This window comes from Pristiophorus japonicus, chromosome 20, assembly GCF_044704955.1.
Source record: "Pristiophorus japonicus isolate sPriJap1 chromosome 20, sPriJap1.hap1, whole genome shotgun sequence".
NCBI classification, from domain to species: domain Eukaryota; kingdom Metazoa; phylum Chordata; class Chondrichthyes; family Pristiophoridae; genus Pristiophorus; species Pristiophorus japonicus.
The window spans coordinates 78,240,884-78,267,252 of NC_091996.1; the positions used below are offsets into that span (position 1 = coordinate 78,240,884).

At 46.6% G+C, this 26,369-nt stretch overlaps 1 protein-coding gene and 1 long non-coding RNA gene across 4 annotated transcripts in view; both read left to right on the forward strand.

The window, feature by feature from the left end:
* The window catches only part of LOC139232630 (uncharacterized), a 152,768-nt gene that overhangs the window by 98,328 nt on the left and 28,071 nt on the right, over window positions 1-26,369 (forward strand). The window lies entirely within an intron of this gene.
* On the forward strand, window positions 3,387-25,337 carry LOC139232606 (zinc finger protein 229-like). Of its 3 annotated transcripts, none has more exons than XM_070863035.1 (3): window positions 3,387-3,565; window positions 11,302-11,507; window positions 23,678-25,337. In XM_070863035.1, the coding sequence occupies exon 3, from the start codon at window positions 24,036-24,038 to the stop codon at window positions 25,209-25,211; it is 1,176 nt and encodes a 391-aa protein (XP_070719136.1). In that variant the 5' UTR covers window positions 3,387-3,565; window positions 11,302-11,507; window positions 23,678-24,035; the 3' UTR covers window positions 25,212-25,337. The 3 variants fall into 3 exon arrangements, with proteins under 3 accessions (XP_070719136.1, XP_070719135.1, XP_070719137.1); XM_070863034.1 differs by lacking the exon at window positions 3,387-3,565 and adding an exon at window positions 4,550-4,742; XM_070863036.1 differs by lacking the exon at window positions 3,387-3,565 and adding an exon at window positions 6,757-6,837.

Consider the following 26,369-nt stretch of genomic DNA (forward strand, 5'->3'; position numbering starts at 1 on the left):
GCATTGTCAAAAGTGGATTCTATTCCTAACCCCTAATCCTGACCCCAAACCAGTGACCCCTAATTCTAACCTGTAAGTGTAACTACTAACCACTGATAAAGTGCGACATCACCAATGACGCCTAGCAGTCCTTGGCCGAAGACTGCCCTAAGTGGAGAAAGTGCATCCAGGACGGCATTGAGCTCTTCGAATCTCAACACCGAGAGTGTGAATAGGTCAAGTGCAGGCAGTGGAAGGAGTGTGCGGCAAACCAATCCCACACACCCCTTCCCTCGGTGAATATCTGTCCCACTTGTGACAGTCTGTGGCTCTCGTATTGTGTTGTTCAGCCACCAAAAAACTCACCTTCAGGAGTGGAAATAAGCCTTCCTCGATTCTGAGGGACTGCCTATGATGATGATGATGATGATGGTAACCCCTAGTCCTGACCCCAAACCAGTAAACCCTAATTCTAACCCATAAGCATAACCACTAACCTCTAATTGCAACTACTAACCTAGTCCTGACCCCTAATTGTAACACCTGTCCTGAACCCCAAGACCCAAACCACGAACTCTAAATCATTCAGTGTCAATAGTTATTGTGATGTCATCAACACTCTGTGTGGAGGGGAGCGGGCAGGTCAGAAGGCCTCCTCGTAGGACTGCTCATAGGCATAGCCAAGGTGGCCATTAACCGGTCCAGGTTACGGACAGTTGAGGGGGGTCGTTCAGCCCAACTGCCTGCCTCTCCTGCGGTTACATCCAAGCCAGGGTGTCCCTGAGATGGAGCACGCGGTGTCCACCAGTACGCTCGCGGCCTTCCGCGAGAGGTGGGCGCTGGAGGGACTCGAGTGCATCATCACCCCCAGCAACCAAATTTTAATTTGATTTGTTTTACGTCCAAAGTTTAATTTGACTAACGTGTCAGTTTTAGTGCCCCTTTTAATAAGGGGGCACTTGATTATTGTTTCAACTTTAAAATAGTTGTGAACAAATCAGGAGCACAAGAAGTCAAATGAGACAGGTGCATTCCTGACCAGAATGGTAGGTGGCTCAGTGTCAGGCCCATTCTGACTGTGTCTTTTCTGTTAGGTCTCATCCTTCTCATATTCAACACATATTCCAGGGTGATATGACCAAATGTTTAAAATGATGAAAGATGGGAATGTGGTAGATAGAAGCAGGCTGTTTCCAGTGGTTGAGGTGTCAAGGCAAGGAGCCACAGATATCAGATTAAATCTAAGTGATTTTAGAACAGTGATCAAAAGAAACTTCTTCACACAGAGGGCTAGACATTCCACTTCACATCCCCATATATTGCCCAAAACGGCCTGCTATCGCCCATTTTGACCAAAAAGTGGAAATTCAGGCTGTTCTTTGTATTTAAGGCAGGATAGACTTGCATTGGAGGTAGTTCAGAGGAAGGTTCACTCGTTTGATTCCTGAGATGAGGGGATTGTCATATGAAGACAGGTTGAGCAGGTTGGGCCTATACTCATTGGAGTTCAGAAGAATGAGAGGTAATCTTATTGAAACATATAAGATAATGAGGGGGCTCGACAGGGTAGATGCAGATGATTCCATTCCTGGAGGAATCTAGAACTAGGGGGCAGAGTTTAAGAATAAGGGGTCACTCATTTACAACTGAGATGGTGAGGAATTTCTTCTCAGTTTTGTAAATCTGTGCAATTCTCTGCCTCAGAGAGCTGTGGAGGCTGGGTCATTGAATATATTTATGGTGGCGATAGACAGATTTTTGAATGATACGGGAGTCGGTGGTTATGGGGAGTGGGCAGGGAAGTGGAGTTGAGGCCATGATCAGACCAGCCATGATGTTATTGATTGGCGGTGCAGGCTCAAGGGGTTAAATGGCCGACTCCAACTCCTATTTCTTATGTTCTTATAACGCACTTCTGGCTGGCATCCACATTCTACCCACCGTAAATCCAAAACTCGACAGCCATGCCATAACTCGCACCAAGTCTCGCTCACCCATCACCCCTTGTGCTCACTGACCCGTGTCCTAACTCGCACCGAATCCCACTCACCCATCACACCTTGTGCCTGCTGCCCTATGTCCTAACTCGCACCGAGTCCTGCTCACCCATCACCCCCTGTGCCCCATGTCATAACTCGCACCGAGTCCCGCTCACCCACCACCCCTGTGCTCGCTGACCGACATTGGCTCCTGGTTAAGCAACGCCTCGATTTCAAATCGCTCCACGGCCTCGCCCCTCCCTATCTCTGTGATCTCCTTCAGTCTCACAACCCCCGCCCCCCCCCCTGAGATAGCCTCTAATTCTGGCCTCGCCCCTCCCTATCTCTGTGATCTCCTTCAGTCTCACAACCACCACCGTCCCCCTGAGATAGCCTCTAATTCTGGCCTTGACCATCCCTGATAAGAACATAAGAATTAGGAACAAGAGTAGGCCATCTAGCTCCTCGAGCCTGCTCTGCCATTCAACAAGATCACGGCTGATCTGGCCGTGGACTCAGCTCCACTTACCCGCCCTCTCCCCATAACCCTTAATTCCCTTATTGGTTAAAAATCTATCTATCTGTGACTTGAATATATTCAATGAGCTAGCCTCAACTGCTTCCTTGGGCAGAGAATTCCACAGATTCACAACCCTCTGGGAGAAGAAATTCCTTCTCAACTCGGTTTTAAATTGGCTCCCCTGTATTTTGAGGTTGTGCCGCCTAGTTCTAGTCTCCCCGACCAGTGGAAACAACCTCTCTACCTCTATATTGTCTATCCCCTTCATTATTTAAAATGTTTCTATAAGATCACCCCTCATCCTTCTGAACTCCAACGAGAAAGACCAAGTCTACTCAATCTATCAATCGCTCCACCAGCGGTGGCCGTGCCTTGAGCTGCCTGGGCCCCAAGCTCGGGAACTCCCTCCCTAAACCTCTCCCTCTCTTTCCTCCTTCAAGACGCTCCTTAAAAGCCGCCTCTTTGACCGACCTTTTGCTCCCCTGCCTTCATTGATTGTTGTGTGTCTCGGTGTCAAATTTATCTTTTGTCTGTAACGCACCTTGGGACGTTTTACTGCGTTAAAGGCACTATATAAACACAAGTTGTTGTTGTTGTCCCCCTCCCCGCCAATCACAGCACATCCCCCTGGGCCCTCCAATCACAGCACACACCCCAGCGCCCTCCAATCACAGCACATCCACCCCGCGCACGCCAATCACAGCACACCTCCCGCGCCCGCCAATCATAGGGGAAAGATTGACGCCTGTTAAATATTCAATATTTAAACCAAACCGTCAAGCTCCGAGCGCGAGCCTCTGAATCGCCGCAATCCCCGCCTCTGGACGGCGCTGAATGGCCAGTGGCGGAGCTCCCGGGGGAAGTGGATTGGCCGGAGCGCCTGTCACACAAAGTGAAGGAGGCGGGTTTCCGGGGCGGGCCTGGGCCTCAGTGGGAGTCGGAGAGCGGGCAGTGTGTTTGGGTCGAGCGCCAGTGACGCCGCGCTGGGCCCTTGTCTCGGCGAGTTGGAGTCGGTGGGAGAGGCTCACGGCGGCTGCCGTCTGCTTTTATACTCGGGGGGAGCGAGGGCGCCATGGCAACGGGTTTGGTGAGCGAGCTGGGCAGTCGCTTCTTCCCCGGGAACCTGCTGAGCGGAGGAGGGGGAATGGTGGGGGAGAGAGGAGGAGGGGGAATGGGGGAGAGAGGAGGTGGGGGAGAGAGGAGGAGGGGGAATGGGGGAAGGAGAGGGGGAATAGGGGGAGGAGGAGGAGAGGGGGAATGGGGGCGGAGGAGGAGGAGAGGGGGAATGGGAGGGTGGGTGGGGTGGGTGAGGAGGAGGAATGGTGGGGTGGGGGGGGGGGTGAGGAGGAGGAATGGTGGGGTGGGGGGGGGTGAGGAGGAGGAATGGTGGGGTGGGGTGGGGGTGAGGAGGAGGAATGGTGGGGTGGGGTGAGGAGGAGGAATGGTGGGGTGGGGGGGGGTGAGGAGGAGGAATGGTGGGGTGGGGTGGGGGGGGGGTGAGGAGGAGGAATGGTGGGGTGGGGGGGGGGGTGAGGAGGAGGAATGGTGGGGTGGGGAGGGGGTGAGGAGGAGGAATGGTGGGGTGGGGTGAGGAGGAGGAATGGTGTGGTGGGGTGGGGTGAGGAGGAGGAATGGTGGGGTGGGGGGGGGTGAGGAGGAGGAATGGTGGGGTGGGGGGGGGGTGAGGAGGAGGAATGGTGTGATGGGGTGGGGTGTGATGGGGTGGGGTGGGGGGGTGAGGAGGAGGAATGGTGTGATGGGGTGGGGGGGGTGAGGAGGAGGAATGGTGTGATGGGGTGGGGGGGGTGAGGAGGAGGAATGGTGTGATGGGGTGGGGGGGGTGAGGAGGAGGAATGGTGTGATGGGGTGGGGGGGTGAGGAGGAGGAATGGTGTGATGGGGTGGGGGGGTGAGGAGGAGGAATGGTGTGATGGGGTGGGGGGGGTGAGGAGGAGGAATGGTGGGGTGGGGGGGTGAGGAGGAGGAATGGTGGGGTGGGGGGGGTGAGGAGGAGGAATGGTGGGGTGGGGGGGGTGAGGAGGAGGAATGGTGGGGAGGGGGGTAGGGAATGAGGAAGGGAATGGGGGAATAAGGTGTTTGCTCCAGTCTGTACTTTATATAATGTGTTGAATATTGTAGTGGATTGTTACACAGGCAAAACTCATTTAAATAGTGTTTGCTGCCCAGTGAGTGAGCCACAGTCTTGGCTGGTGGGTACAGGATGTGCTACAGATGGGACAGACCTAATGTGTAATTCATTGGAAGGTAATGCACCTAATTACATACCTGGCAAGGAGTGGTGTTGATAGTATAATTTTTAAATTAACAAATCGCAGCCGTGCCTTCAGCTGCCTGGGCCCTAAGCTCTGGATTCTCTCCCTAAACCTCTACAGCCTCCCTCTACCCCTCTCTCCTCCTTTTAAGGTGTTCCTTAAAACCTACCTCTGACTAGCTTTTGGTCACCTGTCTTAATATCTCATGTGGAACTGACACCGATTTAAGATGATTCGATAAAGAACCAGGGGTGACATGGAACTTTTTTTTTAAACACAGCAAGTTGTTGTGATCTGGAACTACTTTTGAAGTGTACTTGTGGTTGTAATGTAGGAGACGTGGCCGTCAATCTGTGCAAGGCAAACTCCCACAAGCAGCAATGTGTTAGCGACCAAATGTTTTTTTGATGCTGGTTGAGGGATAAATATTGGCCAGGGCATTGTGGATAACTTCCGCTGCTTTTCAAAATAATGCCATGAGATCTTTTACGTCTGCTTGAGAGGGTAGATGGGACTCGGTTTAAGATCTCATCCGAAAGACGGCACCTCCAACAGTGCAGCGCTCCCTTAACACTGCATTGGTGTGTCAGCCTAGATTTTGTGCTCAAGGTCCTGGAGCAGGACTTAAACCCATAATCGTCTGAGTCTAAAAAAAACAAATTGTTAACTCAACAAAATAGACAGAAGAGGAGGAGTTGGGGGCAGTTCTTGGTGCATTTACCCTGTCACACTGTATGAAGGTGCAATTTTAAGAGGATGAGTTCTTTACCCAGAGAATGTTGAGAATGTGAAATTCTCTACTGAATGCAGTGGTTGAGGCGAATAGCACAGATGGAATTAAGGGGAAACTAGGTAAACATTCTTTATTATCCTTTATTGTCATCCATTATTATCAGAGCCAACCAGGACTATCTCAGTCACACACTGTCGCTGAGTTGTGTCTGACAGTTTCTAGCAGAGGGCCTGTCATGCTGCAATAATGGTGTGTGTTAATCCCATAGAAAGACTTGCATTTATATCGTGCTTTTCACGAGCTCAGGACATCCCAAAGTGCTTTACAGCCAATGAAGTACTTTTGAAGTGTAGTCAGTGTTGTAAAGTAGGAAATGCAGCAGCCAATGTGTGCACAGCAAGATTCCACAGACAGCAATGTGGCAATGACCAGCTCATATGTTGGTTGAAGGATAAATATTGACCTAGGACACTGAGGAGAACTCCCCTGCTCTCCTTCCCAATAGGAAACTTGGTGTTGCCTGACTTGGTATCTTATTTACATTTCAGGATACCTTGTGAGCTGGAGGAGGGCAGGAATCTTACTGTCAATCTGTAATGTTGTTGAAGTATAGAAAGCTCAGTGTTTCTGTTTATAGTTCAGCTGATTCTGCATGTCTTAACTCAGTATGTCTTAACTCAGTATGTCGTGGCTCAGTGTGATTGGGACAGTCATGCACTTTGTGTTGATGCAAAGCAGTTTGAGATTGATGGCGAGGGGAGATGTGCAGAGTAACTCTGAAGATCAACAGTTTCCATTGACTGTGGACCAGCAGAGAGTTTGACTCCACTTCTACTTTGTACCAGCTGCAACCATTATGAAGTGAAGTTAAAACAGTTGGTCCAGCTAAGAATTTAAAAAAAATTCACTTTTGATCTTTCTAATTTTAGCAAAGCGCTTGACTCTATTGTCAGTACCTAGAATCATAGATACACACCGCACAGGAGGAGGCTATTCGGCCCATCGTGCCTGTGCTGGCTCTTTGAAAGAGCTGTCCCATTAGTCTCACTCTCCTGTTCTTTACCCAGAGCCCTGTGAATGTCTCCTACTCAACTATTTATCCAATTCCCATTTGAAAGTTACTATTGAATCAGCGTCCACCGCCCTTTCAGGCAGTGCATTCCAGATCACCATAACTCGCTGTGTAAGAATGTTTCCCCTCATTTATCCCCTGGATTTTTTTGCCAATTAACTTTAGACCTCATTTAATTTAAATTGCAGCTGAAAATGAACACAACTCTACATTTTCTGAGGCAGAAGAAAATCTCTTGACGATTTTGAGTTTAAGCAGTAAGAGAAGGTCTCCGAAATGAAGGTGAATTCTCAGTGGGCCGATGTGGGCTGTGCCAGTACGGGTAGTGTTTTATGCACCCATGTCTGGCTAACAGAGCTCTTTCCCTGTGCATTTCCAGCAGCGTGGCTTGGTGTTTATTAAGCATTGTCATCATAGAAACATAGAAAATAGGTGCAGGAGTTGACCATTTGGCCCTTCTAGCCTGCACCGCCATTCAATGAGTTCATGGCTGAACATGGCAACTTCAGTACCCCATTCCTGCTTTCTCACCATACCCCTTGATCCCCCTAGTAGTAAGGACTTCAGCTAACTCCTTTTTGAATATATTTAGTGAATTAGCCTCAACAACTTTCTGTGGTAGAGAATTCCACAGGTTCACCACTCTCTGGGTGAAGAAATTCCTTCTCATCTCGGTCCTAAATGGCTTACCCCTTATCCTTAGACTGTGTCCCCTGGTTCTGGACTTCCCCAACATTGGGAACATTCTTCCTGCATCTAACCTGTCTAACCCCGTCAGAATTTTAAACGTTTCTATGAGGTCCCCTCTCATTCTTCTGAACTCCAGTGAATACAAGCCCAGTTGATCCAGTCTTTCTTGATAGGTCAGTCCTGCCATCCCGGGAATCAGCCTGGTGAACCTTCGCTGCACTCCCTCAATAGCAAGAATGTCCTTCCTCAGGTTAGGAGACCAAAACTGTACACAATACTCCAGGTGTGGCCTCACCACGGCCCTGTACAACTGTAGCAACACCTCCCTGCCCCTGTACTCAAATCCCCTCGCTATGAAGGCCAACATGCCATTTGCTTTCTTAACCGCCTGCTGTACCTGCATGCCAACCTTCAATGACTGATGTACCATGACACCCAGGTCTCGTTGCACCTCCCCTTTTCCTAATCTGTCACCATTCAGATAATAGTCGGTCTCTCTGTTTTTACCACCAAAGTGGACAACCTCACATTTATCCACATTATACTTCATCTGCCATGCATTTTCCCACTCACCTAACCTATCCAAGTCGCTCTGCAGCCTCATAGCATCCTCCTCGCAGCTCTCACTGCCACCCAACTTAGTGTCATCCGCAAATTTGGAGATACTACATTTAATCCCTTCGTCTAAATCATTAATGTACAGTGTAAACAGCTGGGGCCCCAGCACAGAACCTTGCGGTACCCCACTAGTCACTGCCTGCCATTCTGAAAAGTCCCCATTTACTCCTACTCTTTGCTTCCTGTCTGACAACCAGTTCTCAATCCATGTCAGCACACTACCCCCAATCCCATGTGCTTTAACTTTGCACATTAATCTCTTGTGTGGGACCTTGTCGAAAGCCTTCTGAAAGTCCAAATATACCACATCAACTGGTTCTCCCTTGTCCACTCTACTGGAAACATCCTCAAAAAATTCCAGAAGATATGTCTAGCATGATTTCCCTTTCACAAATCCATGCTGACTTGGACCTATCATATCACCTCTTTCCAAATGCACTGCTATGACATCCTTAATAATTGATTCCATCATTTTACCCACTACCGATGTCGGGCTGACCGGTTTATAATTCCCTGTTATCTCTCCCTCCTTTTTTTTAAAAAGTGGGGTTACATTGGCTACCCTCCACTCCATAGGAACTGATCCAGAGTCAATGGAATGTTGGAAAATGACTGTCAATGCATCCACTATTTCCAAGGCCACCTCCTTAAGTACTCTGGGATGCAGTCCATCAGGCCCTGGGGATTTATCGGCCTTCAATCCCATCAATTTCCCCAACACAATTTCCCGACTAATAAGGATTTCCCTCAGTTCCTCCTCCTTACTAGACCCTCCGACCCCTTTTATATCCGGAAGGTTGTTTGTGTCCTCCTCAGTGAATACCGAACCAAAGTACTTGTTCAATTGGTCCGCCATATCTTTGTTCCCCGTTATGACTTCCCCTGATTCTGACTGCAGGAGACCTATGTTTGTCTTTACTAACCTTTTTCTCTTTACATACCTATAGAAACTTTTGCAATCCGTCTTAATGTTCCCTGCAAGCTTCTTCTCGTACTCCATTTTCCCTGCCCTAATCAAACCCTTTGTCCTCCTCTGCTGAGTTCTAAATTTCTCCCAGTCCCCGGGTTCGCTGCTATTTCTGGCCAATTTGTATGCCACTTCCTTGGCTTTAATACTATCCCTGATTTCCCTTGATAGCCACGGTTGAGCCACCTTCCCTTTTTTATTTTTACGCCAGACAGGAATGTACAATTGTTGTAGTTCATCCATGCGGTCTCTAAATGTCTGCCATTGCCCATCCGCAGTCAACCCCTTCAGTATCATTCGCCAATCTATCCTAGCCAATTCACGCCTCATACCTTCAAAGTTACCCTTCTTTAAGTTCTGGACCATGGTCTCTGAATTAACTGTTTCATTCTCCATCCTAATGCAGAATTCCACCATATTATGGTCACTCTTCCCTAAGGGGCCTCGCACAACGAGATTGCTAATTAATCCTCTCTCATTACACAACACCCAGTCTAAGATGGCCTCCCCCCTAGTTGGTTCCTCGACATATTGGTCTAAAAAACCATCCCTTATGCACTCCAGGAAATCCTCCTCCACCGTATTGCTTCCAGTTTGGTTAACCCAATCTATGTGCATATTAAAGTCACCCATTATAACTGCTGCACCTTTATTGCACGCACCCCTACTTTCATGTTTGATGCCCTCCCCAACATCACTACTACTGTTTGGAGGTCTGTACACAACTCCCACTAACGTTTTTTGCCCTTTGGTATTCTGCAGCTCTACCCATATAGATTCCACATCATCCAAGCTAATGTCCTTCCGAACTATTGCCTTAATTTCCTCCTTAACCAGCAATGCTACCCCACCTCCTTTTCCTTTTATTCTATCTTTCCTGAATGTTGAATACCCCTGGATGTTGGGTTCCCAGCCCTGATCATCCTGGAGCCACGTCTCCGTAATCCCAATCACATCATATTTGTTAACATCTATTTGCACAGTTAATTCATCCACCTTATTGCGGATACTCCTTGCATTAAGACACAAAGCCTTCAGGCTTGTTTTTTTAACACCCTTTGTCCTTTTAGAATTTTGCTGTACAGTGGCCCTTTTTGTTCTTTGCCTTGGGTTTCTCTGCCCTCCACTTTTCCTCATCTCCTTTCTGTCTTTTGCTTTTGCCTCCTTTTTGTTTCCCTCTGTCTCCCTGCATTGGTTCCCATCCCCCTGCCATATTAGTTTAAATCCTCCCCAAAAGCACTAGCAAACACTCTCCCTAGGACATTGGTTCGGGTCCTGCCCAGGTGCAGACCGTCCGGTTTGTACTGCTCCCACCTCCCCCAGAACCGGTTCCAATGCCCCAGGAATTTGAATCCCTCCCTGCTGCACCACTGCTCAAGCCACATATTCATCTGCGCTATCCTGCGATTCCTACTCTGACTATCACGTGGCACTGGTAGCAATCCCGAGATTACTACTTTTGAGGTCCTACTTTTTAATTTAGCTCCTAGCTCCTTAAATTCGTTTCGTAGGACCTCATCCCTTTTTTTACCTATGTCGTTGGTACCAATGTGCACCACGACAACTGGCTGTTCTCCCTCCCATTTCAGAATGTCCTGCACCCGCTCCGAGACATCCTTGACCCTTGCACCAGGGAGGCAACATACCATCCTGGAGTCTCGGTTGTGGCCGCAGAAACGCCTATCTATTCCCTTTACAATTGAATCCCCTATCCCCTATCACTATCGCTCTCCCACTCTTTTTCTTGCCCTCCTGTGCAACAGAGCCAGCCACGGTGCCATGAACTTGGCTGCTGCTGCCCTCCCCTGATGAGTCATCTCCCTCAACAGTACCCAAAGCAGTGTATCTGTTTTGCAGAGGGATGACCGCAGGGGACCCCTGCACTACCTTCCTTGCACTGCTCTTCCTGCTGGTCTTCCATTCCCTATCTGGCTGTGGACCCTTTCCCTGCGGTACGACCAACTCGCTACACGTGATACTCACGTCATTCTCAGCATCGTGGATGCTCCAGAGTGAATCCACCCTCAGCTCCAACTCCGCAATGCGGACCGTCAGGAGCTCGAGGTGGATACACTTCCTGCACACATAGTCATCTGGACACTGGAGTCATCCCTGAGTTCCCACATGGTACAGGAGGAGCATAACACCTGACCGAGCTCTCCTGCCATGACTTAACCCTTAGATACACTTAAATTGGCAACAACAATGTTAAAAGTTACTCACTGATATAGAAGAAAAAAAGAAAAACTACTCACCAATCACCAGCCAATCACTTACCCTCTTGGCTGTGACGTCACCTTTTGATTTCTTTCTACTTCTTTTGCCTTCTCTCCCGCTGTAGCTGCACAGGTACGCCTCTCCACGCACCTGGGCCTTTTATAGGCCGCTCCGACTCCCGCCTCTCGCGTAATCAATGTGCTTGTGACCTGAGAGTTTTGCTTCCTTCTTTAACAAACTCTCTGTCTTCACAGGAACAGTCGAATCAATCGCAGAATCATTGACTCTAAATTTTCTAAATTGCGCCATATTTTGGATGAAAAGGAACGGAACTTGGTCCAAGAACTGAATGAAGAAAAGGATTTTGCTTTATTCAGAATGGAGACAAATCCGTGAGAAATCCGAGACCATTCACAATAAGCTTTCCTTGTTGTATATAAATGACCTGAACTTGGGGATAGTAAGTACAATTTTGAAATTCAGATGATACAAAACTTGGTAACGTAGTGAATAGTGAGCAGGATAGTAGCAGACTTCAGGAGGACATAGACAGACTGGAGAAATGGGCAGACACATGGCAGATACAGTTTAATGCGGGTGAGTGTGAAGTGATGCACTTTGGGGAGAACATGGAGAGGCAGTGTAATCTAAATGGTGCTATTTTGAGGGTTGTGCAAGAACAGAAGGAACTGGGGTAAATGTTCACTAATCTTTGAAGGTGGCAGGGCAAGTTGATAAGACAATGAAGAAAGCTTGTGGGATATTTGGCTTTGTAAATGGGGGCATTGAATTCTATACAAGGAAGTCACGCTGAACCTTTACACATCACTGGTTAGGCCGCAGCTGGAGTATTGTGTCGAATTCTGGAAACCACACTTGAGGAAGGATGTCAGCGACTTGGAGAGGGTAAGAAGGAGGTTACCAGGATGAGGGACTTCAGTTATGTGGAGAGATTGCAGAAACTGGGATTGTTCTCTGGATGGTCAAGGGAACACCTAATAGAGGTATTCAAAATTCTGAGGTGTTTGATTGAGTAAACAGGGAGAAACAGTTTCTTCTGGCAAGAGGATCGATAGCCAGAGGTCATAGATTTAAAATAATTGGCAAGAGAACTAGAGGGGAAATATGGAGATATTTTTTCAAAGGGTGTTAAGACTTGGAATCTGAAAGGGTGGTGGAAGCAGATTCCATCGGGACTTTCAAAAGGCAATTGGACATGTACTTGAAGAGAACTAATTTGCAGGGTTATGGGAATATTTGGACAGCTCTTTCACAAGATGAACAGCTTTAATCTCCGAGATGTCTTTGACATCAAGGGCCACATCACACCCTTGCTGTCTACTCTGCTGTGCCTGAATACTTTTTTGTTACTTTTATTCATAATTTTTTATTCAATCACAAGATTGTGTCAGTCTGGAACTTTCTCCCTCAAAAGACTGAATGCTAGGATCAAGAACATTTTCAAGACTGAGATGGGTATATTTGTGTTGGTTAAGGGCATCAAGGGATATGGAGCAGAAGTGAGTAAATGCAGTTGAGGTACACATCCGCCATGATCTAACTGAATGGTGGAACAGGCTCCTCCTGTCCCTGTGCACCATCCTCTGCAGTCAGCCATGTTTCTAATATTCCCTCAACACTGTAGTTCCCGAGTGCTACAGTAGCCTCGTGTTTTGGAATTGCTGATTCCTAATGCATTCAGCATTCACGTCTATACAGCTTACTGTAGATGTTCCCATCTTTTGGCCCCGAGTTTACCCTTGTTAATGTTACCTGGTTCTTGTATTGCTGTCTAGATTCCACTCTATAATCAATGTCATGTGGATCACCTTTCCTCCTGGCCTTCTCCCTCCTCCAATGTAAATGCTTCTTGCAGCTACTTCAACGTTCCTGACCAGTTCATGATTTTTATTTGGTTATCTCTCTCCCATTTTTTTCTCAGAAGAACAACGCCATTTACTTTTCTAAGTCCCAGTATTATTTTCGCAGCAGATTGGCAATTATTCATATTTGAAATATTCTTTGTAAACATCTTTTTCACCAAAAATTGGAAGTATAACAAAGGAAATTGCCTTGATTTTTCAAAGCCATTCTTGCATGGGAGGTTTCAGAGTCCATACAGGATTTCTTACACTGTCATTTAGCCCTTCCTGCTGCTCCTCCAGCACCTTTTGTCATTTATCTTCAACGTGCACAGACCTATCTCTCGGTAACCAATTCATCATCATTACCACACTCATCACAACCCACCTCCCTACAGCCAGAATCTCCCTGCACCTCACCAACTGCATCACAACCCACCTCCCTACAACCAGAATCTCCATGCACCTCCCAACTTCATCTTTGTCCTAACAATGTTCTCTGGCTTCTGAACTACTTCCTCCTTCTTGGTTTTCTGCATTAGGAGTTAGTGCTTGATCTATTTGAATGGAGGGCCTTTCCTGTTTTCTTTCTTAACCTGTAAAATCTTAAGTAAGTGTGCACATCTTAAGCATGCTTACAAAAGAATATACTTACTTTAGGGGCAGTTCAGAGAAGGTTCACAAGGTTGATTCCAGAGATGAGGGGGTTGACTTACGAGGAAAGGTTGAGGAGGTTGGACCTCTACCCACTGGAATTCAGAAGAGTGAGAGGTGATCTTATCGAAACGTATAAGATTATTGTTATGTATGCATGTCAATGATATAATGATGTACTGAACACTAGACCTGAATGTACCATCACCCTGTGTACCTTACATGTACACCAGAGGGTGCTGCTGCTGGAGACCCAAGCGTCACCTGTACACTGCAGGTAACCCAGTATAAAAGGGAGCTCACCTCTTGGTGTCCTCACTCTAGGAGCTGCAATAAAGGACTACAGTCTGTTCAGTTCAAGTGCCATACCCTGCCTTGTGGAGTCATTAACAGAGTGCCTACATACACAATAATTATGAGGGGGCTTGACAAGGTGGATGCAGAAAGGATGTTTCCACTGATGGTGGAGACTAGAACCAGAGAGCAAAATCTTAGAATAAGGGGCCGCCCATTTAAAACTGAGATGAAGAGAAATTTCTTCTGAGGGTTGTGGATCTGTGGAACTCACTGCCTCAGAGAGCTGTGAAAGCTGGGACATTGAATAAATTTAAGACAGAAATAGACAGTTCCTTAAACGATAAGGGGTTATGGGGAGCGAACAGGGAGGTGGACCTAAGTTCATGATCGGATCAGCCATGATAATATTGAATGGTGGAGCAGGCACGAGGGGCCATATGGCCTACTCCTCCTATTTCTTATGTTCTTATACCAGACCAGTACACGTAACTATTATTCAAATTGAACAGGCTCAAGGGGCCGATTGGCCTATTCCTCTTCCTATATTCCTACTTACAGTGATGACTTTGGTAAACAGCTTTGACACGGGTTTAGAAGGGGAGGATACGCAGAGTGGATTAAACCTGGGTCCCTCCTGTTAATGTGACTGAGTCACAGTGGTCGGTGCCTGTAGCCACTGAGCCATTGGGAGGAGCGTCCAGAGACCCTGCTGGAAAATGCACATGTGAGGCCTTGGGTGAGGACAGTGGAATAGCCTGTCGACACTCTCTGTCGAGGTTCACACAGGGAGATTGGGCACATGGGTCACATATTGGAGAGAAACTGGTGTGTGTAGAACTGAACCCAGCCACAGTCAGCACCTTCAAGGGAGGAGAGGGAGATGAACCAGTGAATGTAGAACTGAACCCAGCCAGAGTCAGATATTAGTGAACCAGTTGGGTTTTTACGACAATCCGGCCGCTTTCTTGGTCACTTTGTTGTATTGCCGGCCCCACAAATTAACAGATTCATTAAGTTCAATTTCCTAACCTGCCACTTTGTGGGTTCTCTCTCTCACTCCCCTTTTTCCTGTTTTAAATTAATTTTGCAGGGTATTAGAAGGGGAGGATATGCAGACGGGAAACTCAAATCGCACACCACATCAAGAAAAAAAAAAGGGACTGACATATCAAGAAAGACTGGATCAACTGGGCTTGTATTCGCTGGAGTTCAGAATTCTGACGGGTTTAGACAGGTTAGAAGCAGGAAGAATGTTCCCAATGTTGGGGAAGTCCAGAACCAGGGGTCACATTCTAAGGTTAAGGGGTAAGCTGTTTAGGACCGAGATGAGGAGAAACTTCTTCACCCAGAGAGTGGTGAACCTGTGGAATTCTCTACCACAGAAAGTTGTTGAGGCCAATTGAAAAAGGAGTTAGATGTAGTCCTTACTACTAGGGGGATCAAAGGATATGGTGAGAAAGCAGGAATGGGGTACTGAAGTTGCATGTTCAGCCATGAGCTCATTGAATGGCGGTGCAGGCTCGAAGGGCCGAATGGCCTACTCCTGCATCTATTTTCTATGTTTCTATATGGACTTCAAATAAGAAGATAAATGAAATGGCAGCATGTAATGTCTGATGCAGGACTTATAATGCAATTATCAAATAATAATCACGACTATTGTAAAAACAATTGACCAATCTATTCAATTCATTAGTAAGAAAAACTGATCGAAATCATTAACCTGTGGGTTCTTTCATGGCATAAAACTGGAAAAATAATGCACCAGGTTATTCACAACTGATTTTACACAGGCTGTATGGCACAGAAACAGGCCATTCGGCACAACTAGTCCGTGCTAGCGTTTATGCTCCACTCGAGCCTCCTCCTGTCTTTCCTCATCTAAATCTAACAACATAACCCTCTGTTCCATTCTCCCTCTTATGCTTGTCCTACTAGCCTGTTCATCCTTTTCTGATAATATTGCATTTCTGGTATCATCCTTTTAAATCTTCTCTGCACCCTCTCTAGTGCCTCTCTATCCTTTTTATAATCTGGCAACCAGAACTGCACGCAGTACTCTGCAAGTATGGTCTAACCAAGGTTTGATACAGGTTCAGCATAACTGCCCTACTTTTCAATTTTATACCTCTAGAATAAAGCCTAGTGCTTGGTTTGCTTTTTTATGGCCTTGCTAACGTGTGGCACAACTTTTAGTGATTGGTGTATCTGTACTCCAAGATCCCTTTGTTCCTCTCTCCCACCTAGACTTGCACCTTCCAAGTAATAAATGACCTCCCTATTCTTCCTCCCAAAATGTACTACCTCACATTTATGTGTTGAACTTCATTTGCCAATTATTTGCCCATTCTGCAAGTTTATTAATGTCCTCCTGTAATTTGTTGCAGTTCTCCTCAGTATTGACTATTCCCCCCCCACACCCCCCCCCCCCAAAAAATTTAGTACCATCTGCAAATTTAGAAATTGTGTTTTTGATTCCAAAGTCTAAATCGTTAATGTAAATTGTGAACATGCGGTCCCAGCCCTGATCCTTGTGGAAGACCACTACACACACCTCCCACTGTGAATAGCTACCCTTTACTGCCACTCTCTGCATTCTGTCTTGCAGCCAGCTTGCATCCTATTTTACTACTTATCCCCTGACTCTGTATTGTCTGACGTTATTCATTGGTCTATTATGGGGTACCTTATCGAAGATCTTTCAAAAATCTAGATAAATTATACCTACTCCATTACCATTGTCTACTGTGTTACTACTTCAAAACATTCAATAAACTTGGTCAAGCAGGGTTTTCCCTTTTTTGAAATCCATGCTGGCTATTCATTATTATACTTTTTGTTTCTAGACATTCTTTTATTTTCTCCTTTAGTAGGGATTCCATTATTTTTCCTACCACCGATGTTAAGCTGACTAGTCTGTAATTACCTAGACATGTTCTATTCTCCTCCTTAAATATAGGTACTCCGTTAGCTGTTCGCCAGTCCTCTGGCAATACACCTTGGTTTTATCCTGAGTTTGATTAGTTTATTTAATGTATCCCCTTTCTTTATTTTAAATGCACTTCTCATTACTCATCTCATCATCCAATGTCATGTCCACCTGTTCCATCTCCCGGTAAATACCGAAGCGAAATAATGATTTCATATTTCTGCCATCTCGCTATCGTTACTTGTGGCTGCCTGTCTATCCTTTAATGGCCCTATTTCCATCCCAACCTTCCTTTTCCTGTAAAATATTTAATTTTGTTTTATTTTCCTTGATCATTTCATTTCATATTTCCTCTTTGCCTTCCTAATTTTTTTTTTAACTTCTCTCCTGATCCGTTTGTATTCTCCCTTATCATGCCCTACCCTGTTGTTTATCTACTTAATGTATGTCTCTTTCCTTACCCTCAATTGGTCAAATCACTTTCGATCACCTGACGCCCCAAATCCTTTCCACCATGTACAAGGTACAAGTCAGGAATGTGATGGAATACTCTGCACGTACCTGGATGAGTGCAGCTCCAGCACCACTCAAGATGCTCGACACCATTCAGGACAAAGCAGCCACTTGATTGGCACCCCACCCACCACCTTCATCATTCACTCCCTTCACCACTTTCGCACTGTGGCTGCTATAGGGAGGGAGGAACTATCACTATCACTAAAGAAGTAGTACTCAGTAAAATAATGGGACTAAAGGCGGACAAGTCTCTTGGACCTGATGGCTTGCGTTGTAGGATCTTAAAAGAAGTGGCTGAGGAGATAGTGGATGCATTGGTTGTAATCTACCAAAATTCTCTGGTTTCTGGGGAGGGCCCAACGGATTGGAAAACCACAAATGTAACGTCCCTATTTAAAAAAGGAGGCAGACAAAAAGCAGGAAATATAGATCAGTTAGCTTAACATCTGTCGTTGGGAAAATATTGGAGTCCATTATTAAGCAAACAGCAGCAGGACATTTGGAAAAGCATAATTCAATCAAGCAGAGTCAGCATGGGTTTATGAAGGGGAAATCATGTTTGAAAAATTTTCTGGTATTCCTTGAGGATGTAACGAGCAGAGTGGATAAGGGGGAACCAGTGGATGTTGTGTATTTGGATTTCCAGAAGGCATTTGATAACGTGCCACATAAAAGGTTACTGCACAAGATAGAAGTTCCCAGGGTTATTGTGGATTGACGATTGGCTAATGAACAGAAAACAGAGAGTCTGAATAAACGGGTCATTTTCCGGCTGGCAAACGGTAACTAGTGAGGTGCTGCAGGGATCGGTGCTGGGGCCTCAACTATTTACAATCTATATTAATGACTTGGATGAAGGGACCGAGTGTAATGCAGCCAATGTGTTGATGATACAAAGGAGGATGGGAGAGCAAATTGTGAGGAGGACACAAGAAATCTTCAAAGGGATATAGACAGGCTGAATGAGTGGGGAAAAATTTGGCAGATGGAATACAATGTGGCACAATGTGAGGTTGTCCACTTTGGCAGAAAAAATAGAAAAGCACATTACAATTTAAATGGAGAAAAATTGCAGAGCGCTGCAGTATAGAGGGACCTGGGGGTCCTTGTGCATGAAACACAAAAAGTTAGTATGCAGATACAGCAAGTAATCAGGAAGGCAAATGAAATGTTGGTCTTTATTGCAATGGGGATAGAGTATAAAAGCAGAGCAGTCCTGCTACAATTGTACATGGTATTGGTGAGGCCACACCTAGAGCACCGTGTACAGTTTTGGTCTCCGTATTTAAGGAAGGATATAGTTGCATTGGAGGCTATTCAGAGAAGGTTCACTAGGTTGATTCTGGAGTTGCCGGGGTTGACTTATGAAGATAGGTTGAGTAGGTTGGGCCTATACCCATTGGAGTTTAGAAGAATGAGAGGTAATCTTATCGAAACATATGATATGAAGGGGGCTCGACAAAGTGGATGCAGAGAGGATATTTCCACTCATAGGGGAAACTAAAACTAGGGGACATAGTCTTAGAATAAGGGGCCACTCATTTAAAACTGAGATGAGGAGGAATTTCTTCTGAGGGTTGTAAATCTGTGGAATTCTCCACCCCAGAGAGCTGTGGAGGCTGGGTCATTGAATATATTTAAGGCGGAGATAGAGAGATTTTTGAGCGATAAGGGAGTAAAGGGTTATGGATAGTGGGCAGGGAAGTGGAGCTGAGTCTATGATCAGATCAGCCATGATCTTATTGAATGGTGGAGCAGACTCGAGGGGCCAAATGCTCTACTGCTCCTATTTCTCATGTTATGTTCTTAATTAGAGACACTGTCCCTTTTATTGATGAATTTAAAATGTCTATATTAAATTTTGAGCCAGTGGGTTGAGCCCCAGAGCCTTGTGTCCAATAAGCCCCAGGCCCTGAACAAGGGACTGCACAAAGTGGCTGAGCCGCAGCGCGCGAATCAGCGGCGCAAGTCATAGAAACATAGAAAATAGGTGCAGGAGTAGGCCATTCGGCCCTTCGAGTCTGCACCACCATTCGATAAGTTCATGGCTGAACATGCAACTTCAGTACCCCATTCCTGCTTTCTCGCCATACTCCTTGATCCCCCTAGTAGTAAGGACTACATCTAACTCCTTTTTGAATATATTTAGTGAATTAGCCTCAACAACTTTCTGTGGCAGAGAATTCCACAGGTTCACCACTCTCTGGGTGAAGAAGCTTCTCCTCATCTCGATCCGAAATAGCTTACCCCTTATCCTTAGACTGTGACCCCTGGTTCTGGACTTCCCCAACATTGGGAACATTCTTCCTGCATCTAACCTGTCGAAACCCGTCAGAATTTTAAACGTTTCTGAGATCCCCTCTCATTCTTCTGAACTCCAGTGAATACAAGCCCAGTTGATCCTGTCTTTCTTGATATGTCAGTCCCGCCATCCTGGGAATCAGGCTGGTGAACCTTCGCTGCATTCCCTCAATAGCAAGAATGTCCTTCCTCAAGTTAGGAGACCAAAACTGTACACAATACTCCAGGTGTGGCCTCATCAAGGCCCTGTACAACTGTAGTAACACCTCCCTGCCCCTGTACGCAAATCCCCTCGCTATGAAGGCCAATATGCCATTTGCTTTCCTAACCGCCTGCTGTACCTGCATGCCAACCTTCAATGACTGATGTACCATGACACCCAGGTCTAGTTGCACCTCCCCTTTTCTTAAACTGTCACCATTCAGATAATAGTCTGTCTCTCTGTTTTTACCACCAACGTGGATAACCTCACATTTATCCACATTATACTTCATCTGCCATGCATTTGCCCACTCACCTAACCTATTCAAGTCACTCTGCAGCCTCATAGTATCCTCCTCGCAGCTCACACTGCCACCCAACTTAGTGTCATCCGCAAATTTTGAGATACTACATTTAATCCCCTCGTCTAAATCATTAATGTACAATGTGAACAGCTGGGGCCTCAGCACAGAACCTTGCGGTACCCCACTAGTCACTGGCTACCATTCTGAAAAGTACCCATTTACTCCTACTCTTTGCTTCCTGTCTGCCAACCAGTTCTCAATCCACGTCAGCACACTACCCCCAATCCCATGTGCTTTAACTTTGCACATTAATCTCTTGTGTGGGACCTTGTCGAAAGCCTTCTGAAAGTCCAAATACACCACATCAACTGGTTCTCCCTTGTCCACTCTACTGGAAACATCCTCAAAATTCCAGAAGATTTGTCAAACATGATTTCCCTTTCACAAATCCATGCTGACTTGGACCTATCATGTCACTTCTTTCCAAATGCGCTGCTATGACATCCTTAATAATTGATTCTATCATTTTACCCACTACTGATGTCAGGCTGACTGGTCTATAATTCCCTGTTTTCTTTCCCTCTTCCTTTTTTAAAAAGTGGGGTTACATTGGCTACCCTCCACTCCATAGGAACTGATCCAGAGTCTATGGAATGTTGGAAAATGACTGTCAATGCATCCGCTATTTCCAAGGCCACCTCCTTAAGTACTCTGGGATGCAAACCATCAAGCCCTGGGATTTATCGGGCTTCAATCCCATCAATTTCCCCAACACAAGTTCCCGACTAATCAGGATTTCCCTCAGTTCCTCCTTACTAGACTCTCTGACCCCTTTTATATCCGGAAGGTTGTTGTGTTCTCCTTAGTGAATACCGAAGCAAAGTACTTGTTCAATTGGTCTTACATTTCTTTGTTCCCAGTTATGACTTCCCCTGATTCTAACTGCAAGGGACCTACGTTTGTCTTTACTAACCTTTTTCTCTTTACATATCTATAGAAGCTTTTGCAGTCCGTTTTAATGTTCCCTGCAAGCTTCCTCTCGTACTCTATTTTCCCTGCCCTAATCAAACCCTTTGTCCTCCTCTGCTGAGTTCTAAATTTCTCTCAGTCCCTGGGTTCGCTGCTATTTCTGGCCAATTTGTATGCCACTTCCTTGGCTTTAATACTATCCCTGATTTCCCTTGATAGCCACGGTTGGGCCACCTTCCCTTTTTTTATTTTTACGCCAGACAGGGATGTACAATTGTTGTAGTTCATCCATGTGGTCTCTAAATGTCTGCCATTGCCTATCCACTGTCAACCCCTTAAGTATCATTCACCAATCTATCCTAGCCAATCCACGCCTCATACCTTCAAAGTTACCCTTCTTTATGTTCTGGACCATGGAGTCCCGCCCCTCGGACTCCCCGATTGGTTGGAGGACCCGCCCCACTCATTCCCCATTGGTCAGAAGCTCCCGTCAATCAGGCCGTGGGCCCGGCTCACATGTCCCTCGAGCGCGCTCCACCAAACTGGAAACTGGTCTCGGGTCCCGGATGTGCGGACTCTCAGGTTTGAATTTCCCTTTATTCTCCCCCCCCCCCCCCCCCACACACAATTCTCTACCCAATCGGAGTGGAAAAAAACTCACTTTACGTCACCGATCGCGGCTCTTTAACGGACACAAACGCCTTTCCCTCGAAGGCGCCGCGCCGACCCAACTCCGCGCCACAGGATCCGATCGCGCTGGCGCAACTCCGAATGTGAGGGGGAGGGGTGGTTGGTGTCCTCTGGGCATGCGTGGTTATTGCCGATGGTGACCGAGAGGGGGCGCTGTGCAGGGCACAGTTCCCGGTGCGCAGGCGCGGACTCTCGGCTGTCAAATCAGGCAGCATGGCTGCTGGTGAGGCCTGAGACGTCACAGAACCCCAGACAGTGACATCACAGAAGGAGGCCATTCGGCCCATCGTGTCCCTGCCGGCCGGCACAGAGCTCTCCAGCCTAATCCCACTGTACAGCTCTTGGCTTACACTGATACAAGACTTACATTTATATAGCGCCTCTCACCGCCACCAGACGTCTCAAAGCTCTTTACAGAGAATGAAGTTCTGTTGGTGCGTAGTCACTGTTGCAATGTGGGAAAGCGGCAGCTAATCTCCGCACAGCAAGCTCCCACAGACAGCAACATGATATTGACCAGATAAACTGTTTTTGTTATGTTGATTGAGCGATACATATTGGCCAGGACACCGGGGATAACTCCCCCACTCTTCTAAATAGTGCAATGGGATCTTTAACGTCCACCAGAGCGAGAGCAGACGGATTTAATGTCTCGACGAAAGACGGCTCCTCCGACACTGCAGCACTTCCTGAGCACTACACTGCAGTGTCAGTCTAGATTTTTTGTGCTCAAGTCCCTGGGGTGGGACTTGAACGCACAACCTTCTGACTCAGATGAGAGTGCTACCTACTGAGCCACAGCTGACTCCTCTGCTAAGGGAAATAGGTCCTTGCTATCCACTCTATCCAGGCCCTCATACTTTTATATACCTCAATTAGGTCTCCCCTCTAATCCTTCTACCAATTACTTTAATTCTATGCCCCCTGAGTTATTGACCATTCTGCTAAGGCAAATAGGTCCTTCCTATCCACTCTATCTAGGCCCCTCAAGTACGATCCCATCCTCGAGGCCACCTGCAGCCACTCCCAGTGCAGCATTCGTCCCTCCGTGATTACAGTCCAGCCGAAGTACATGTATGCTGGTAATGTCCATCTTTTGTATACTTAACTGCCTTGTAGCTGATCGTATTTATTCATTAAAGTTTTAACTTTAAAATGCAAACTCGCCCTAAAAGAAAATTAGTTTACCCGGAATTGCCAAATGCCCAAGCGATCCGGATAAACGAGAGTATCCTGCAATTTTAAATGCTATGGGTTTCTGCCTCTACTGCCCTTTCAGGCAGTGAGTTCCAGACTCCCACCATCCTGTGGGTGAAAAAACTTCTCCTCAAATCCCATTCAAACCTTCGACCAATTACTTTAAATCTATGCCCCCAGTTATTGACTCCTCGACTAAGGGAAGTAGGTCCTTCCTATCCACTCTGTCTAGACCCCTCTTAATTTTATACACCTCAAATGAGGTTTCCCCTCTGCCTCCTTTGTTTAAAGAAAACAACCCCAGCCTATCCAATCTGTCCTCATAGATAAAATTCTCTACTCCAGGCAACATCCTCGTAAATCTTTGTACCCTCTCTGGTGCAATCACATCTTTCCTGTAATGTGGTGACCAGAACTGCACGCAGTACTCTAGCTGTGGCCTAACTAGAACCCAGCCAGAGTCAGTAACTTCAAGGGAGGAGAGGGAGGGGAACCAGTGAGTGTACAACTGAACCCAGCCAGAGTCAGCACCTTCAACAAGAAGGAAAAAATGTTGGTGGTGATGTAATGGGTTTGGATTTCAGCACTGGTGTAGGATAGTGTGTGTGATGGGGATTTACAGCTGTGGGGAAACCAGAGGTGAATGTGTATACCATAGAAACTAGAATATTCTGTCCTTAGTGATGACTTTTGTAAACTCCTTTTACAGGGGATAAGAAGGGGAGGATTTGCAGATGGGAAACTCTAACCAAACATCACCAAGATCTGACACTCTCTCGATCCACCGCAACATGAATATCATCGGCCTTTGAGTGTGGAAAAATAAATGTTTGTCTGTTCTGTCTGTGGGAAAAGATTTCAAACATCAGTGTGACTGGAAAAGGACCGAGATACACACACCCTTGAGTGTTCCAGTGCACTGACTGTGGAAAGGGCTTTAACCAGTTACACAGCCTGAAAAAACATCTCACTATTCACAGCGGGGAGAACCCGTACACGTGTTGTGTGTGTGTGGACAAGGCTTCAACTGATCATCCAACCTGGAGAGACACAAACACACCCGCACCATGGAGAAACCGTGGAAATGTGGGGACTGTGGAAAGGGATTCAGTTCCCCGTCCCAGCTGGAAATTCATCGACGCAGTCACACTGGAGAGAGGCCGTTCACCTGCTCTGTGTGTGGAAAGGGATTCATTATTTCATCCAACCTCATTGAACACCAGCGAGTTCACACTGGGGAGAGACCATTTGTTTGCTCCTTGTGCGGGAAGAGATTCACTTGTTCATCTCACCTCACTGATCACAAGCGAGTTCACACCGGAGAGAGACCGTTCGTCTGCTCTGTGTGTGGGAAAGGATTCATGAAATCATCTCACCATCTGAGACACCAGCGAGTTCACACTGATGGGCCATTCACCTGCTCTGAGTGTGGGAAGGGATTCATAAATTCACCCCACCTTCTGGCTCATCAGCGTATCCACACTGGGGAGAGACCATTCACCTGCTCCGAGTGTGGGAAGGGATTCACTTGTTCATCCCACCTGCTGACACACCAGCGACTTCACACTGACGAGAGGCCATTCACCTGCTCTGAGTGTGGGAAGGGATTCACTTGTTCATCCCACCTGCTGATACACCAGCGAGTTCACACTGGGGAGAGACCGTTTACCTGCTCTGAGTGTGGGAAGGGATTCACTTGTTCATCCCACCTCACTACACACCAACTTGTTCACACCAGTAAAAGACCATTTAAATGTTCTGACTGTGAGAAGAGCTTTAAAAGCAGAAATGATCTGATGATGCACCAACGCACTCACACTGGGGAGAGACCGTTCACCTGCTCAGTGTGTGGGAAAGGATTCACTTGTTCATCCCACTTCACTACACACCAAGTTGTTCACAGCAATAAGAGACTGTTTAAATGTTCTGATTGTGAGAAGAGCTTTAAAAGCAGAAGTGATCTGATGAAACACCAACGTATCCACACTGGGGAGAGGCCGTTCACCTGCTCAGTGTGTGGGAAACGATACATTCGTTCATCCCACCTCACTGCACACCAACTTGTTCACACCAGTAGGAGACCATTTAAATGTTCTGACTGTGAGAAGAGCTTTAAAAGCAGAAATGATCTGATGATGCACCAACGCATTCACACTGGGGAGAGACCGTTCACCTGCTCTGAGTGTGGGAAGGGTTTCACTCGTTCATCCAGCCTGCTGACACACCAGCGAGTTCACAAGTGACTGCAGGTTTTGGATTCTGCTGTGAATCAGATCGGGACCGAACCGTGTTCATTCTGACAGTTGGGCTGTGTTTTCCCTGTAACTGGGCTGAAGTTTAATTTTCTGGATATCTGACAAATAAATCGGTTTTGGTTCAAACAGTATGTCGATTCCTTGATTTCTCCAATATATGAGGAGACTAATTGTTGTCCTGTCACCAACTTCCTTTTTTTAAACTTTTCTCCTTCAGTTAACAAAGACCTGTCCTTATGCAGCACCTTACATGACCTCAGGATGTCCCAAAGTACTTTATAGCCAATGAAGTACAACAACATCAAAGTACATTTGAAGTGCATTCACTGTTGTAGTATAGGAAATGCAGCAGATGATTTGCACACAGCAAGCTGCCATGAACAGCAATGTGATACTGGCCAGATAATCGGTTTTAATGATATTGGTTGAGGGCTGATGGGGCCTCGGTTCAGGGATTCATCCGAAAGATAGCAACACTGACAGGGCAGCAATCCCTCAGTACTGCACTGGAATGTCAGCCTAGATTTTGTGCTCAAGTCTCGACAGGTGGACTTGAACCCACAACCTACTGACTCAGAGACAAAACTGCTACCACTGAGACATGACTGACACCCGATCATTACTCGTGATTATTTTAGTTCGGTTACTCTCATGGACAAACCCCAGCTCCCCAAACCTTCCAGAGTGCCTCTCCTAGCCTTGGTATCCAGAGAAAGTATTGGTAACATGTCCATGTACCTGCCTGGGAGTGTTTGATGGGACAGTGTAGAGGGAGCTTTACTCTGTATCTAACCCGTGCTGTACCTGCCCTGGGAGTGTTTGATGGGACAGTGTAGAGGGAGCTTTACTCTGTATCTAACCCATGCTGTACCTGCCCTGGGAGTGTTTGATGGGACAGTGTAGAGGGAGCTTTACTCTATCTAACCTGTGCTTTACCTGATTAAAGTGTGCTTTAGGCAGACACAAGCTGCTCAGAATGACCCATTCCTCGATGCTGGCATCCATCACCTCTTTGAGAACATAATTTAACCCAAAGATAGAAACCCATCAGTTCCTCCCCTGGACACAGATCCGGAGGGACAGTGAGTGTCCTGAACATTGTTGTACAGTGTGCTTGATAGTTCATCCCTGGGTCTGGGCCTTTTG